The sequence below is a fragment of the Colias philodice genome, chromosome 24 (genome assembly GCF_061535455.1).
Source record: "Colias philodice isolate Cphi_HAF_F1 chromosome 24, ilColPhil1 Martin Lab GWU primary, whole genome shotgun sequence".
Classification (NCBI taxonomy): Eukaryota; Metazoa; Arthropoda; class Insecta; order Lepidoptera; family Pieridae; genus Colias; species Colias philodice.
Genome location: NC_143109.1, coordinates 7380563 through 7394172, shown reverse-complemented (window position 1 = coordinate 7394172; position 13610 = coordinate 7380563). Strand labels below are relative to the sequence as shown.

Genomic DNA, 13610 nt, shown 5'->3' with positions numbered 1-13610 from the left:
CGTGACTTGCTCGCTTCGCTCGCTTGGCTAGTGCGGTAGTTCAAAAGTTAACCTAACTGGCTCGTCGCTTCGCTCCTCGCTACTTCTTTGAATATTTACGCCGGCCGTTGACGTGACTTGCTCGCTTCGCTCGCTTGGCTAGTGCGGTAGTTCAAAAGTTAACCTAACTGGCTCGTCGCTTCGCTCCTCGCTACTTCTTTGAATATTTACGCAGGCCGCTGACGTGACTTGCTCGCTTCGCTCGCTTGGCTAGTGCGGTAGTTCAAAAGTTAACCTAACTCGCTCGTCGCTTCGCTCCTCGCTACCTATTTGAATTTTTACGCCAGCCGCTGCCGTGATTCGCTCGCTTCGCTCGCTTGGCTCGTGCAGTAGTTCAAAAGTTAATAAATATTTTCTACTCCGGGAGGCTGTCGACCTTTGAGGTTGCGCGGTGCGCGGGCAGCAAGCAGCCCGCGGCGCCGTCTTTTGCCGTTGCTATTCAATAACCCTTCCAACTATGGAAATTTCCATACAAAATTTTCGAAAAAAAAAATTTCGCTTTTTACCAAAAATTTTTATATGCCTGGAAGCGGACCAAGTTTTGAAGCATTTTTTACTTCGGCGACCCCGACCTACCTGCCACCGGTTCAGAGAGCCGGTGAATTTCGTGATGTATGGAAAATGGAAACCAGGGGTCGGAGAGAGATTCTGAGTATGCACTTTTGTAAATATGGCCGATAAGAGCACAAATGTCAATTTTCAGACCGATCGTGAAATAACCGGCGCCACCATCTTGCCTCGAAAAATTGGCCATTTTTGAAAAAAAAATTGCGTCCAATTTGAAATTTCTCCATTGCCCTGGTAGCGCCCCATCTTCCTGATCATTTTTTAGTTCTACACCCCCCGGCTATCTGGCGCCGTTTCGGAGAGCCGTCGAATTTTGCTTTGTATGAAACTCGGAAACCAGCGGTGGAAACTCGATTATGAGTATCACACCTTAATGTGCGGCTCGATTAAAGCCCCTGTGCCAAGTTTCAGCGTGAACGGCCCAGAAATGGCCGTTTTAGAAATTGTATGGCGGCGGCCATTTTTTCCGCCATTTTGAATTTTTTTCACTATCTGTGGTAATTGCTCGAGGTCTACTCCAAGTTTAGTTCTAGCACCCCAGATGTAGCTGCTACCGTTTGCGCGGGCCGTTGACCGTCTTCGCGAGATGAGGGAAAGTTTAAGATTTCGTATTTTTCTGGATATCCTGGGAGCTGGGCGAGTACGAATGCATCATTGGTGTATTTCTCCGTTGCGCCACCTCGTCTAAATTTACGTTTTTATGTTTGCGCCAAAAATGGAAAAATTCCAAAATCGAGCGTCCCACTACGGCTCCCTGGTAGCGTCCCAGGGTGGTGATCATTTTTAGTTCCGGGACCCCCCACCCAACTCGCACCGTTTCCGCGGGCCGTTGGATTTTCCAATGTATGAAAGTCAGAAACGGGGGCCCGGAGCCACTCGAACGGGGCACCGATCGATTCGCCGGCTCGAACAGAGCACGTGTGCCAAATTTGAGACGTAAGGATTCATAAACGGCGATTTTGGCAAAGTACGGCGGCCATCTTGTTTTCGCGAAAATCCCCATTTTTCCACCACCCCTGGTAATCGCCACCAGTTCTGAGCATTTTTTGTTCAGACACCCCCCCTCCAAGTGGCACCGTTTCAGCGCACCACCAGGGGTGTACTGTGTATTGGAAGGTGCTCGAGTTCGCTATATTTTTCCGGTGGTCACTGGGAGTACCTCTACACGATCACGTCAAAATCCCCCCCACTTTCCACGTAGTTTCCGAGAAAAGCGATGTCAGTCAGTGAGTGAGTGGTAGTGTAGCTTTATATATTATAATAAGATGATATGTGAAAATAACCAGGAAGGTGAAAAACATATTTACGAAAACATAGTAACATAATATGGCTGTCGCTACAATAATTATATTTCAATTTTATCTTTTTATACCTAGTAGAACTGGCCGACGAATAAAAAAAATCGTATTAGAATAAATACAATAAATTACGGAACAAAAAAAGGATTGTAACTGAATTAGGTATGTTTGTTTCTGGGCGCACCGTTTTCGACGACGCGACGCGCGACGTAAGCGTATAGGTATAGGTACCTACTTTGCTAAAACAAACTAATAAAATTGTGTGTCTGTCTGAAAATTCGGAAAAGCATATTTTGCAAGTTTGTAATTACTTTGATAGTTTACCGATTTATAATAATTGTAATTGTAATTGTATAATATAAAATTTGCAATGTGGTGAAATTTCATAAAAATCACGGGCCAATTTTTTGTTTTGAATCCCACCGAAAATATAATTGCGTTATTAGAATAATTAATTACTATACCTACCCACGATCAATTATTACAATATAGTCTCAAATGCATACTAGAGAAATATTGCAATTTGATTCAATTAAAATGCATAGCATACAAAAATAAATTCACAACACAAGAAATTCCGCGCGCAAATCATAGCGCGTGTCAATGAAATCAAGAATGTTTTATATCAAGCCGACGCGGACGACGACGCGACGCCGAACAAAAGTACCTACGACGGACGACCACGCTTCGAGTTGCCAAACAACATGAGTAATAAATTGTTTACAAAAAAAAACAAGTTTTCCATTTTTCTGTATGAGTAGACAGAACTTCAAAACGCCACCTGCTACGGTTTATATTATGAACGATTGTTATAAAAATAAAAGTTATATTTGTTGGTGTAAACTATTTTATTGATCAATAATTTTGGAATTTAAAATTGTCAACATTGATTACAATAAAACGCAGTTTTATTTTATTACACTATTGTTTTTTTTATCAAAACATGTAGTACCATATAATATTATGCTGATCCAAGCATTTTCACTCAAAACTCATATCACTAATGATTTGTAAAAGTAAATTATTTCAATATACATTTCATAACCAACATGTAAGAATAATTATTATTATTCCTACCTACAACAACAAACCTAAAACACTATTTACTATGGGAAAATAACCAGGAAGGTGAAAAACATATTATTATTTACGATTTCGACGCACTCGACTTTTAGTAAAATATAGTAGGTAAACATAATATTATGGTTTTGATTTTTGCTACTAGTATAAGAAAACTGCGTGTTCAAACTACTTGTTTGTCTGTCTGAAAATTCGGAAGTACTTTGGTAGTTTACCGATTTATAATAATATTGTATATATCGTTGTTTAAAAAATATTCAAACACAATAAAATATGATATACTGATTTATCACTGGTTTCAGTGATGAACTGATGAGTCAATTATAGCCACTATACTTTCGTCATACGTGTGTATGATTGATGTGATTTGCAACGTGGTGATATTTCAGAAAAATCACGGGTCAAATTGTCCCACCGAAAATATAACTGCGTTATAAGAATAACTATACCTACGATAAATTATACATAATACAATATAGTCTCAAATGCATACTAGTGAAATATTTTATTTGAATCAATAAAATAAAAAAAAAATAAAAAATAATAATAATACAAAAATAAATTCACAACACAAGAAAATCCGCGCGCAAATCATAGCGCGTGACAATGAAATCAAGAACTTTCGAGCCGACGCGGACGACGAAGGAGCCTAACAAAAGTACCTACAATCATAGGCGGCTCGTGACAAAATTGTATGGCCGTGTTCACTTGAAATAAAACAACGAAAATAGGTACCTACAATAGCGTTAGCAGTACAAAAAAAATGAGCACCACATTATAAATGTCTATTTATACACTAAAAATTATAGAGTATTTCAAAACGAATTCAATTATTATTTAGCAATAATTAGAAAATCCCCGAATTTGCATTCGTGATCGTATTCATAGTGTTTGTCTACACTAATATTATAAAGAGGAAAACTTTGTTTGTTTGTTTGATTGTAATGAATAGGCTCATAAACTACTGGACATTTTACCAATGTTTGCAAGTTTGTGATTACTTTGATAGTTTACCGATTTATAATAATTGTATACTTATATCATTGTTTAAAAATATTCAAACACAATATGATATAGGTACTGATTTATCACTGGTTTCAGTGATGAACTGATGAGTCAATGTTAGCCACAATACTAATCACTTTCGTCATACATGTGTATGAACTATGATTGATGTGATTTGCAATGTGGTGAAATTTCATAAAAATCACGGGCCAATTTTTTGTTTTGAATCCCACCGAAAATACATATATTACTAATTGCGTTATTATAATAATTAATTACTATACCCACGATCAATTATTACAATTTACAATATAGTCTCAAATGCATACTAGAGAAACATTGCAATTTGAATCAATTAAAATGCATAGCATACAAAAATAAATTCACAACACAAGAAATTCCGCGCGCAAATCATAGCGCGTGTCAATGAAATCAAGAATGTAATTTTATATCAAGCCGACGAGCGACGACGCCGAACTAAAGTACCTACAGTACCATTTACCTTCAGTGTACAATACAGTTTACAGACCTACGACGGACGAACAATAATGAGTAATAAATAAAAAAAAACATAGTTTCTAAGGTCATTAGTTTTATTTTATTTTATTGTTATTTTCTTTGAACGATTGGAAATGAAATTACTCAATTTTTACACAGAACTTTGATTTATTAGAATTATGCTCATTATGCATAAGATAACGAACGCGAATGCACGACATCTAGCGCGTCAATGTCTAAACATCGCCTTTCGTTTAGACATTGACGCGCTAGATCTGTAATAAGTATATAGTCTATGCGCTAGATGTCGTGCTTTATGTCGTGTTTCGCTTGGCAAAAGTCACGCACACTACTGTAGAAGTGTCAAATTTTTCCGGTATTTTACTGTTGTTTTTCTAAGTAAATATTGTAAATTATTGATTAAAAAGGTCGAACGCGCACACATTTCATTATAGAGAAGTGATAAAATGATTAGTTTTAAAGAAATAGTGTCTGTGTTAAGTGTTTAGAGGTAATCAAAAATGTATGGAGGGACGGTCGGAACATCAACCTTAAGTATTAAATATGTACAAATAAAAACGTAGTGAAAGTAGGTAAGTATAACAATTTGGTGATTGTGTATATGGAGAGATAGTTTAAAGTGCAAGAGAGATAGAAAGGGTCGGCCGCGAAAATTAAATAACAATAAAAAATAACTTTTTTTTTTCGAAAATATACGATGCATAGAAATTGAATTGTTCCTACTCTAGGAAACCCCCTTTGTTGTGGGAACAAGTAGGTACCTTCCATTGGTACATTTTATTCCTTAGGCTAAAAAATAAACTATTAGGGTACATCAACAATCTTCTATACAAAACAATTTTTTTTATAAATAACTAGCGACCCGCCTGGCCCTGGCTTCGCACGGGTGCAATGCTGATAGTTGATACTAAATACACTACAGAAAAACTGAACGTTGAATATAAAAACATAGCGGCCCGATCCGGCTTCGCACGGGCATAAAATATAGGGTAGTATTTAAACGAGTGACTGTAAATTAAAGTTTTAGTTAAAACAAAAATAATAAATTGGGGTAACAGAATTACTAAGTGAGTGACTGACTGCGAGCGATGAAAAATTAATAGATCAGCAACTAACAAACATTCAATTTGCGTTACATAAAATACAAAATGAGCAGCTTCATAATATTTGAGCAACCTAATATTAATTGTTTGAATGACAAAATTACGTCTTGTATTATATTCATTATTTGGCATATGATTTATTTATACTGAGTGGCATTTTATCTTAATCGAGGTATTTCGAATAGAAAAATCACTTTGAAAAATACTATAATGGACAGAGTAGTTACTATCTGTTCAATTTGTTTTTGAAAGTTTTATCAAATAACTATTTGAACAATTTATTTTAGTGTTTTTAGTCGCTCTAGATGAGCGTAATTTAGTCGCTCACTTAGTAATCTATTCGCTCAACTAGTAATTTAGTCGCTCATATAGTAATGTAATCACACAGTTAGAATTCTAATATATCAAATGGATTAATCACAATCCTCCTTTAGTACGCTCAATCTGTATTTTATTATCAACTAATTTTCGTTGCTTGTTTAGTTTATTTGTCGATTATTCAAATTCATACCGCTCAAGTTATTAAATCAGTATCTCATAATCAGTCGCTCACTTTATTTTCAGTCGCTCGTTTTATTATTCCCCTAAAATATATAGCCGGGCGGCCGGCCGGTACCGCCGCAAACGCTACGTCCCGCAATTTTTAAATCTGTAATATCTTCGAAAATATTCACTTAAATCATACGGTGTAAAGGGCCATATAGATCTATATTAAATGAACAATGTATTCAAGGTCTTTAATTGGTTAAGGATTAATGCTGTATTGGTTAAAATCGCTTCGAAAATTAGCCATTATTATTTGTCGTAAAAAGTAAATGACTAAAAAAAGTTATTGTGGGTTATCCATAAGAGATAGACATATACCATCACGGACTTTTCTGTAGACCTTTTCAATGTGTACTATTATAGTTAGTACATTATTTTGATAAAACTCGTAGGGTTCAGCCTGCGTTTGCACTGTATGTGGAAAAAATGTAATTATTTACGACATCACATTAGAAACCTCAAAAATAACAGTACTTTTCCACTATTTAATGGGTGTTATTATACATATAAACCTTCCTCTTGAATCACTCTATCTATTAAAAAAACCGCATCAAAATCCGTTGCATAGTTTCAAAGATTTAAAGGGACATAGGGACAGAGAAAGCGACTTTGTTTTATACTATGTAGTGATGATGATAACAATATTAATTCATTAATCTTAATAAATATACATAAATCTCGTGTCATAATGTTTGTCCTCAATGGACTCCTAATTAACCACTTAACCGATTATAATAAAATTCGCACACCATGTGCAGTTCGATCCAACTTGAGAGATAGGATAGTTTAAACATGTAGGTACCTCGGGCGAAGCCGGGGCGGACCGCTAGTATACTAGCTATATAAATTCATGCTAACTACTTTAGCTAAATTCAATACAAACTTAAACATGCGAGTGTGTGTGTGTTCACGTGTGTGTGTCTTGTGTGGTGTGGTGTGTGTGTGTTGTGTGTGTGTATGTGTGTACATCATTATTGAAACTAATTTTCTAGTTGTTTACAGATGATGGAATATTGGAAAACAATAACAATTCCTTAGACGATAACATAATAATTCTGACAGTGTGAGGGAAGATGATGATGATGATGATTATGAAGATAGCTTTTTAAATTTAACAATGTAATTGTTTAACCTTCATTGATATAGATTTTATTCTATTTTCAATGTATGGTAACTTTAATATTTTATTTTTCACTTTTAAGTTTTTTTTTTCATTTTAGCTTTTATTTATAAGAACAAGTGTAAATAATATTGTATTCTTGCAATTATTTCCTGTCGCATAATTAAAATACACTAGCTGATGAGCTGCATGCTTCATTACTTTTTTTTATTTATACACATTATTTAATACTTAACAATCGAATTAGCGTCTGGCTAATTAATTTTAGATTATATTATGTTTGAAGAACATAATATGAAATTTACAGACATTCGAAAATAATTTGAATTTTTTATAAAAACGAATTAAAAAATTGCGTCTGGCACCTGTTTAGCAACGAAAAAAACGTCTTGCAATAAAAAAACTATGTCTGATGGATCTATCTAAAGGCAAAATATTAAAAATTACGCGTTAAAAAATGACTTAAAATTAAGGAAATTATCCTGTACAGATAAGATGCGCACTACTAAACGCAACCACTGCGACCAGCCAGACAGCCCGGACTCTAACCGAAATAGCAAGAGGAACAGTATATCAAAGAACCAACTATACTAAAATTCTCACTTGTCAACGTCGGTAGCTCCTATACGAATACATATACCATGTCCTATTTTAATATGTTAATCTTCATTATCTTAGTTAATACAAGAGGAATTCTTTTTAAATCTGTCGACAGCACTTGTATAGCAGTTCGTATTAGCTGACAAAACAAAGAAGAAATAATGGGTCAATGACACAAATGTATGGTGGCTTCTGCATAAAGCAAATGTTGAGATTCTCAACTCGGGGACAAGAAGCGTGGCCTCTATGTGTTATATATTATGTTATATAAGGGATTTTATTGATTTTATACGATTACATCTTAGCTGCAGAGTTTGGTTGTTTGTTTGAACGCGCTAATCTCAGGAGCCAATGGTGCGATTTCAAAAATTCTTTGAGTGTTAGATAGCCCATCTATCTAGGAAGGCTTTATATATATTCACGCTAAGTCCAACAGGAGCAATGCGGGTAAAACCGCGGGGCGCAGTTAGTTAAATATACGCAAATTTTATGGTTATATTTCATTTGTATGAAATATATTATGATAATTGATACCTTCTATTGTAATTTTTTCTGTCCATGCAAATAATCTTTTTGTTATCTTTTCATTTAGTTATCTATGCAAATTAAGATGCAAATGATCTTTTTCTGTTATTTAATGAAACTGCCCACAATGCTATAACGGTTTACGATTTCTTCTGATCTCATTATAAATAATAAACAATCGAAGGAAACTTAATAAAAATAAAAGCAGTGAATGGACGCGGGTTGCACAAGTAATTGTTTATTTTTTATGCTGTTAGGAAGTTGCTGACGTCAGAATTGTGTGTTACTATTGTCACTTTTTAGTTACCCAACTGTGGCAAAAGTGTTATGGTTTACGTATTGATGTATTTACTTTTGTACATACCTATGAAGTTGGTACACTTTGCAGTTTTACGTTTTTTGCAGTAAATAATGGAAATCATATTCTAATCAATTATTCTTCGTTACATAATATGCTTTTCTATATTAATTAAATGTTTTACTGGATATAAATATTCGATCTCATTAGGGCAAAATACAGTTATAACGTAGATACTCGTTAAATGAGTTACGTATACAACCATAACGACATTAAAATTTTAAATATGCAAATTTTGTGCCATACATTAAAATTAGCGATTAAGTGAAACATAAAGAGATAAGAAAATATTTTTTTTTAATTATTTTTTTCTTTTTTACGTTGAGATATATAATATTTTGTGTATCTGGTACAGATTTTTAATTTAAAAGCATTCAGTGCCCTTTTCATTGCCCGAGAAGAGTTAACTTCTGTCTCATTTAATTCTAAATAAAAGAAAGAGACGAACATATTTATTTTATTATTTAGGTGAGGTTAAGAGGCTATTAAAATTAGCTATAATATTATAGCTAATGGTCCGGGAGCCAGCAGCAGATTTTATGACCAAGTTCCTCTCAAGCGGTAATTAGTAAAATGCATCAAAGTATAGTATTATGAAGCCTCGTGAACGTCAGCTGGAGCTCGGTTGGGGGGAAGAGCGGTTGTAGCCTCCCGTATCAGCTGACGGTTTTTCCACCAAGATACAGCCAGCTGACATATATATTTATCCACAGTTACATATAAGCTATCATCAGGTAAATTTTTGTTTGAGAGGAAATAACGGAAAATAAATTTTTCTTTAAATTTAACTTTCATGTTCGAGACACCAGCTGACGTATAATACACCATGTTGTAACCAGCTGACTATTTTTTTTCGTTGAGATATTGGGTTAGCTACAATTTGACAAATTTTTAGCTGAGAGGAAATGAATGAATGAATGTATTTTTTTTCCTATGTGCGTGGGAGGCTACAACCGCTCACCCCCCCAACCGAGCGCCAGCTGACGTTCACGAGGCTTTATAATACTATACTCTCATGCGTCTGACGAATTATCTCTTGAGAGGAAATAATGAACCAAATTTGCACCTGGCTCCCTAACCATAATTTTGAATATTTATAGTTAAATATTTTTAATACAATAAATTGAAAATTTAATTACTGTTATATATTACTCGCAAAATATACAATTCTCTGTTGGATCGTTTTACATTTTTATTAACAGGTTATGTTAGTATGTACATAATTAGAAATAAAAAATTACACGAGCACTATATGAATAAGTATTCCAATTCAAATAGCATTCGTTTTAGGTCAAGTCCTATTTTAGAATAAAATTAGATTCATTTCGCTGGAGAATATGTAGGTAGTAGGTAGGTAAATCATGTGTTAGTATTATTTTAAATAGTACCTAGTGGATAATAAGGTATAGGTATATAGGTATAGGTATATAGGTATAGGTATAGGTATAGGTATTAAAACTCGACAGCTCATGCTGCTCATCGGATATGCACGAAAAGCATCAGTTACTAACTGTATTATTAATTTAAAAAAATATTATCAATTGATTAATTTAAAGAAGAGAAAAAATTTCGATCTCGAAGCGGGATTCGAACCTTTGTCTTTCGCCAGAAATATATTACTTAGTAGTGTCCGGTTGATTAGAAATACTACACTGTATGTAATTAAGGACACTATTATAGTAATAAATATAACGTTATCGCGAATGTCTCCTACAATATTCATTGATACGATTTCAGCTCTTGAGTCTTGACAGTAACTGCATCTTGTTTACAATGTATAACATTGTAGTTACATACAATATGTACGTGTAATAAAATTGTATTTGGTCGATACATGTGTGTGTAAGCATTACGAAGGTGTTTTTAAGCTATTGTATAGCTTCTATCGCGGGCCTTGAGCGCGGGGACCGAATCCAGAAATTGCGTAACGAAAAACCTCACGCTCCCCATTCCGACGGGCTCGGAGGTGTGGCTTGAAGGCATGCTATGCAATAGCTTTACCGCGGTAGTCCCCGAGTGCCACACGTCTTTCATCTCTGTCAGTATGCAATTCTGTAGCTGAATGTGTTGGTTTTAATTTAATCCACGGGTTTCGTTTGTTTGGTTACGGTTTGGTTGGTAACTTGGTAGACGCATGTAACTTGTATAATTCTGACTGAAAATTAATTAATAATGATTAACTATTCCTGCTATAATGGAATTCCACAGCCCTAAAAACCTTGTTTCGTTAGTTTCCCTTTTATATGAAAATAGTTTTATAAAATATGATTTATTTATTTGCTTTTGTATAAAATATGATTTATTTACCACTTCAGAATAAGAACGTCTATTATGTTTAATATAGTTTTCGACGAAAAGCTCCAATTAGCAATAGATTGCTCCTTGAAAAGCATTACATTATAATAATACACTACAAATATATAAACTTAATGACGTGGGCTCTAAAAACAAAAGTATAAATTTTTCCATTTTATTTTTTTCAAAGTGGGACAAACGACTCTGAATACGACTGCCGGCCATATGTATCTATGGTAATTACTGTGATAAGCATTCCTCGTTGTTCTATGTTTTTTATTATTGTTTGTAAAAAGTAATACACCTACTAGACTAATTTTAATTTTTGGTGAACATACAATATAAATATTACAATTTTCAATCGATATCGTATATCCAATCGTTACATTTTATTTCATTTTCACAAAAAGTTAAAGTTCATTAATTATATATTTCTGAAGAAGAAAAGACGAAGGTTAGATACCCCAAACGATTAGGACAGTTATCAAAGCCTGGTTTCGCTTATATTACAGTAAACGGTTACCCATTGAAACTGACTACTCTACAGGCACTCATCTGAAAATGTACACATCATTGAGTACAATCGGTTATAGGTCCAGTTATACTATGAAAAAAGATCAGCAATAAAACAAGTTTGCTAAACGCACTTGTCGTTCATTGCCATCTAATTTCAATAATTCGACAAAAACGTATCATTTTTTATTATTACTATGTCCGTTCGGAAACAAGTTTTGCTATTCATTCACAAATTTAACGGAGCATTGATCTCGAGTCAAACTGGTTGCATTATTGAAATGTGCAAAAATTCCTTCGTCATTCCATAATATTTTCATTTAATGTAGGCAAAAATTAAAACGAATAATCGATAATGAAAGGAAAAACCTGCCGAAATTGAACGACTTTATAAATATTCTATAACGATATACGAGCTCATTATAATAAGAAAACGTCCATATATGTTTTGGTACTTTTCATTTTTATTTTTATTTCGTTGGGAGCACGTATTGTGCTTTAATATTTTCCACGTTCGTACAAAAACTCCAATTTTTCCGACGTAAACAACTCATTTAATCCTGCTCCAATTAGAGGCTCTTTTGAATTTTAATGTATAGGTATTATATTAATCCATCAGTCCTCGGAATCACAGACACAATAGATAATCTATTGTGTCGTGGCCCGATCGGGGCTTACGGTGGTCAATGGGTTAAACAAGGTATCGCAGGGTCGATAAATAGATTCATAAATGTCAAAGTAAAATTTCCCTTAAAATTAGGCATTACATAAGCTGTGACTCGGTAATCTGTACGTTTCAATTACAATATTAAAATCAATTAAAATTAAAACGTTATTTTCTTTTTCTTTCCAGTTCCGTCCGCTCCACAAAACCTCACAGCAAACAGAGTCATATCAGACGAAATACATCTATCATGGGCCCCGCCAGCCACCTACACTGTTCACATTCTAGACACATCCACAGACCGCAACGAAAGAACCACGCACCACCAACCAGACCTTCAAGTTATACCCAAAGACCTGCAGGGTGATGCGCCAACGACGGAACAAAAACAAGATACAGACGCCCTTATCAAACAAGAGAGACTCAAAGATGACTACGCGTACAATTTATATAAGAACGACAAACTTAAATATAACGATGAGTTTTCAGCGTCAGATATACTAACAGATGAATATAGGAATAAGAGGGAGATTCGATCACATAGACATAGAAAAAGGCGGCAGGATAACACAACGGAAATTAGGTCACACGAGAATGGCATGGAGACGCATCAAGCGTTCGAGTTACCAATAGAAGTGGTCAAGAAGTCAGCACCTGCCAAAATCGATATAACCCAAATCGCATACGTTTTGTATTATGAAGAAGGTGTATCGATCAGGAAAGGTGCGAGTGATTCGGTGGTTGTCATGGGAGTGCCGTCGTCAGATCAGGTGAAGAGGAAGAATGTGTTCAGGAGTGATCTGGGTATGGAGGACTATTTGAACGCAACCAGGAATCTCACGCTTTTGAACACGTCCGGCGTGCCGACTAAGGTGGTTGGGTTCAGGTTGAAGAATTTGAGTAAGTAATGTTACTACATATTTCTTCATATACGAATTGTGGCTGTTATTAATAAATAATTAGTTATATATATTTTAACTAATGCACAATTTAATGTGTTGCAAATAGTAGAAATTTCCATTGCCACAATTTAGCATACCTATCTTCTGCAGTCTGCAGAGACTGTTTGTTCATAAATTATATTTACTTAAATGATTTTTAGCATTTATAACTGTTACATAATCATGTAATTTTCCAGAACCATTCACGCCATACAAAATTTGGGTGCGAGCGTTTTACAATTTCCAACTCACGGGAGTGAAGTCCCACGACCTCATACAGCGGCTCGGACCGCAGTCGGAGGCGTTGTATGTGCTGTCTGATGTGAAGCCGCCATCTGCACCAATAATATTGAACCTCACCTGTGATCTACCTAATGGTAAGTATACTTTTGTTTAATAGTAAACAAATCAATCCTTATAATAAAATAAAAAAATAC

General features: G+C 34.8%; 1 protein-coding gene across 1 annotated transcript in view; it reads left to right on the top strand.

The window, feature by feature from the left end:
• LOC149477795 (uncharacterized) overlaps positions 1 to 13610 on the top strand; it is a 61040-nt gene that overhangs the window by 21483 nt on the left and 25947 nt on the right. The window contains exons 2-3 of the mRNA XM_089710322.1: positions 12422 to 13132; positions 13371 to 13550. Of these exons, the coding sequence (XP_089566448.1) occupies positions 12422 to 13132; positions 13371 to 13550 (891 nt within the window). The remainder of the gene's footprint in view (positions 1 to 12421; positions 13133 to 13370; positions 13551 to 13610) is intronic.